We start from the raw sequence: 5043 nt of genomic DNA on the forward strand, positions 1-5043 counted from the left end.
GCTAGGATTACAGGTGTGAGCCACTGTGCCCGGCCGCTCTGGGAGCTATTATATAAGATGAGCCTGGATTATCTTAGAGTGACAGAAAGAAAGGAAATGCTAAAAGGAAAAAAAAAAAAAAAAAAGTCAAAACCCCACAATGATGGGGAAATGTCAAAGGAATATAGGAGCGAACTCAAAGAGCTCCTCATTGCCAATCTCAGTAACAAAAGAAAGTGGTATTGGATTGCTACCTAAGTACTAAAGTACAAAATAAATGTCCATGAGTCTATACCGAGAGAAATAAGTGATTGAATAAATAAATAAATGGAGTAGAATGGATACATCTCCCATGTATCTATTCTAGAATGCCAAATAATTTATGCAGGTACTCTGCTTTCAAGAAGGTGGAGTATAAATCCAGATGCCTTAAGTGTGGGCTGCACGCAGACACACAGAGAGCTTCTTCTAGAGTGCAGTGGGGAAAGGAGGGAAGAAGGAGTGTGTGTGCAGTGGGGAAACCTGCTGACACCTGTGCGGGGCGGTCAGGGTTAGCATTACCAGGGATAGATCATGCTGATGGCATGTACCCTTGCTACGATGTCATGAAAACAGCACTTTAGCTCCGTGGTCTTCCTTCCGCAAATACATCATCCAACTCTAACCATAAGAAAAGTATCAGTCAAAGCCCAATTTGGGGGCATTCTACAAAATATCTAACTAATAATCCTAATCACTGTCAAGGTCATTAAAACAAGGGAAGTCTGAGAAACTGTCACAGCCAAGAGGAACCTAAGGAGAGATGATGACTAAATGTAATGCGGTACTCTGGATGGGATCCTGGGACAGAAGAAGGACATGAGGGAAAAACTGAGGAAATCTGGATAAAGCATGGATAAAGCATGGATCATTGTAATGCATCAGCAATGGTTCATTAATTGTGACAAATGTGCCATATTAATGTGAGATGTTAGCAATAGGGGAAACTGCGTGTGATGTATATGGGAACTCTCCACACTATCTTCACAATAATTCTATAAATCTAAAATTATATGAAAATAAAACATGTACTAAAAAAGATTTGCAGGGGATATAATAGGAGAGAAATAAAAGTAATGTTACCCTGGACTTGCACCAGCCTTTCCTTCCAACTATTAAAACATAGTTTTCAGGCCAGGCACTGTGGCTCACACCTGTAATCCAGTACTTTGGGAGGCCGAGGTGGGCGGATCACTTGAGCCCAGGGGTTCAAGACCAGTCTGGGCGACATGGCAAGAATCCATCTCTACAAAAATTAGTCAGGCATAGTGGTGCACACCTGTAGTCCCAGCTATTTGGGAGGTGGAAGGATCGCCTGATCCCGGGGAGGTCAAGGCTGCAGTGAGCTGTGATGGCACCACTGTACTCCAGCCTGGGCGACAAAGTAAGACTCCGTCTCAAAAACAAAAACAAAAACAAAACAAAACAAAAAAAACAAACAAAAGAAAAGTTTTCATGGAAAGTCTCACTTGTTTTCACACTTCTGAGACATAAGAAATGTCCATTTTTTTTCTTTGATTATAACAGAGAAGGAAAATATAAGTTATTTACTTACCCTACTGTTGAATTCGGCGGTTTGGGTATCCTAGAATAAAAATAGGAAATAAGTTCTAACTTATATTAAGGGCTTTTAAAGGTTTATATTCCTATTAGAAACTTGATTAATGATATAGGCTGGGCATGGTGGCTCACGCCTGTAATCCCAGCCCTTTGGGAGGCCAAGGTAGGCGATTGCTTGAGCTCAGGAGTTCGAGACCAGCCTGGGCAAAATACAAAATAGAAAAATACTAAAAATACCAAAAATACAAAACGAAAATTAGCTAGGCATGGTGGTGCATGCCTGTAATCCCAGCTACTCAGGATTACCCAGGAGGTGGAAGTTGCTGGGTGACAGAGCAAAAGTCTGCCTTAAAAAAAAAAAATAATAATGATGAACCCCATTTTCAAACTGTAATGCCATTAAGATAATGTTCTTGATTAACTTTCTGGATCCCTGAATATTGAGAAGACAGAGATGTTGTTTCCTTATCTCAGTTGTCTGTTGATTAATTTTTCCATCCATTTATTCTAACCTCAGTCCTGCTCACCCCTGTTTCTGCATTTTCCATTTGCAGTGAAGATACATGGGATGACTACTTTTTTTTTTTTTTTTTTTTTTTTGCTCTGTCGCCCAGGCTGGAGTGCCGTGGCGTGATCTCGGCCCACTGCAAGCTCTGCCTCCCGGGCTCATGCCATTCTCCTGCCTTGGCCTCCTGAGTAGCTGGGACTATAGGCGCCTGCCACCATGCCCGGCTAATTTTTTGTATTTTTAGTAGAGACAGGGTTTCACCGTGTTCGCCAGGATGGTCTCGATCTCCTGACCTCATGATCCGCCTACCTCGGCCTCCCGAAGTGCTGGGCCACCGTGCCCGGCCGGGATGACTACTTCTAATGATAAGACAACTTTGGTTCTTTCTGACCTTTACTCTCATAATCAGGCAGTAGCCAAAGTGCTCTGAGGAAGCCTGACATTATACATGTGGTGCAATTTCACGGCCTAAAGTGACCCGAGTGTGGCCCGGCTGGAGAGGATATTTAAGTACCATGTGTGCTTTCTACCTTTACTCAGGGTTGCTGATATCTCATGATAGTAAATGTTGCCCGGTCAGCAGAGAGAGGATAGAACAAAACGGACCAAGTTCCTGGAAGCATGCCTTTTCTGAAGCAGTTCATTCCAAGGCTGTGCATTTACTAATTACTCCGAACCTTGCATGCCAAGAAATAATCCTGCAGACCTGGAAAAAGGTCGACTAAAGACCGGTAATCATCCATCTACACTGGATTTCAACAATTCGTTTCAGCCTATGCAGATAAAATTGTGAAAGACTTCAGGTGTGAAAAATGAACAGAATGTTATCAATTTGATAGTAAAAGTCAGTAAAATTGAATACACTTTAATTTTTTAGATGTTCCTCCATGCTAGCAGATATTCCCTAGAAAGTGGCATGTAAGCCATATAAATTTATTATCCTGTAATGTATTATAAACACGAGATTCCCATGAACTATAAAAGTTTATATCTTTTTAAATTTCAACTCTAAATCTGTGGGCATGAAACTAGAAAAGCATGCTCTGTCTTCCACCAACATCACTGAGTTGGAGAGATGGTGGGGGCACAAAGGGCAGGGAAGTGATGAATATATGAATCCAAGGAATCTAGAGTTGTTATTAATAGATTGGCAACTATATATAATATAATATATATAATATATAATTAAGCTAACATCTAAAATTATTCTCATGTGACAAATTCCACTACAATATTGATAAGCATATGCCTAAAATTGATTTGATTTGAAATGAAAAAAAAAAACAATTTAAATTTAAAATATAAAATATTTTTTAAAACTTCAAGCTTTGAAAAGATAAAATGAAAGTAACAAATGCTGAGACACCTCTTCCTTGACCTAAATCAGTCCATTAAGTTTACTGCCATCCTTCACATCTGCTTTGCAAAATTCACTTATCCCAAAGGGATAAATCAAGACAACCACAAATTTTGTCTTTTTGGCGCCATCTAGTGGCTAACTTCTATATTAAATTTTTACCTATCAACAACTAGTACTTCTTAATAAGTGATAGTTTCATTATTACTTCGATGCTGTCGTGTTTAATATTTGTTTGTTTGTTTGTTTGTTTGAGACGGAGTTTTGCTCGTGTCGCCCAGACTGGAGTGCAATGCGCGATCTTGGCTCACTGCAACCTTCACCTCCTGGGTTCAAGTGATTCTCCTGCCTCAGCCTCCCGAGTAGTTGGGATTACAGGCGCCTGCCATCATGCCCGGCTAATTTTTGTATTTTTAGTAGAGACAGGGTTTCGCCATGTTGGCCAGGCTGGTCTTGAACTCCTGACCTCAGGTGATCCACCCGCCTCAGCCTCCCAAAGTGTTGGGATTACAGGCGTGAGCCACTGCGGCCAGCTGTGTTTTATTTTTAACTAAAAATAAAAACGTATGCTTTTGTAATGTACATGACAAACTATTTAAAAGCATAATAAAATAATACACTTGAAAAGAATACCTTTAAGTGATGGGTAAATTAACAAGTATGGCTTACGTTAAAAAAGATACTTAGGAAGTGTTATTAGGAGTTACTTGCAAATGATAAAAAAAACTCTATCCTCGTAAAATTCTGGTTGCAAATTTGTTGAGGGCCACTAAGGCGTTTTCTATTGATATTTCAATAAATGTAACAGATTCTTACTAGGTTATATAAGTTGGTCAAAGGCAGGGAAATGGACCAAGATAACCTTTAGGAATCCCTTTGAACATTAGTATTCATCAGCTCCTGTTTTTTTCTTAATTTTTTTAAACACTAAAACTATTGGTTTGTTATTTATTTGCTTTTGTTTGTTTGGTCTTGGTTTCTGGCATTAATTGTCTCTATTTTAAAAAAGGAATAATTTTTTTCTCTAAAAGTCCCCATTTGGGGCTTTAAAAATGTCTCATATAACTCATTTCCACTTAAAAATGTTATTTGATTTTATATAAGGAAAAAAACCCAAACTTACAAAGAATCATTTCCATAGAGATCACTTTTTTTGTTCTGGGTCAAATAATAAAATTGTTCAATAGGAAGCTTTCTGAAAAGAAAGAAAAGATTAAATTAAACATGTTTTAAAATTAACACAATATAATGGTGAGATAGTAAAAGACAAATAGATTAATAATACATCCATGTATATGTAGAAATTCAATATATGAAAAGGTGTCATTTTATTTTATTTATTATTATTTTATAATAAATGGAGATGAGGTCTTGCTATGTTGCTCAGGCTTATCTTGAACTCCTGGGCTCAAGAGATCTTCCTGCCTTGGTCTCTCAAAATGCTGAGATTATAGGCATGAGCTACTGTGCCTGACCAAAGGTGTCATTTTAAACCAGGGGAAAAAAGATACAGTTTTCTTTTTAAAAATTTTAAAACTTTTTATGTATTTTATTGATTGAATTTTTTTTTTTTTTTTTTTTTTTAAAGAAACATAGTTTT

At 38.0% G+C, this 5043-nt stretch overlaps 1 protein-coding gene across 1 annotated transcript in view; it reads right to left on the reverse strand.

The window, feature by feature from the left end:
- The window catches only part of LOC105554729 (chromosome unknown open reading frame, human C7orf31), a 49625-nt gene that overhangs the window by 25656 nt on the left and 18926 nt on the right, over positions 1-5043 (reverse strand). The window contains exons 4-5 of the mRNA XM_012001299.1: positions 4567-4638; positions 1574-1603 (exon numbers count right to left, since the gene is read on the reverse strand). Coding sequence (XP_011856689.1) covers positions 1574-1603; positions 4567-4638 — 102 coding nt within the window. The remainder of the gene's footprint in view (positions 1-1573; positions 1604-4566; positions 4639-5043) is intronic.

The sequence above is a fragment of the Mandrillus leucophaeus genome, unplaced genomic scaffold (assembly GCF_000951045.1).
Source record: "Mandrillus leucophaeus isolate KB7577 unplaced genomic scaffold, Mleu.le_1.0 Scaffold658, whole genome shotgun sequence".
NCBI lineage: Eukaryota > Metazoa > Chordata > Mammalia > Primates > Cercopithecidae > Mandrillus > Mandrillus leucophaeus.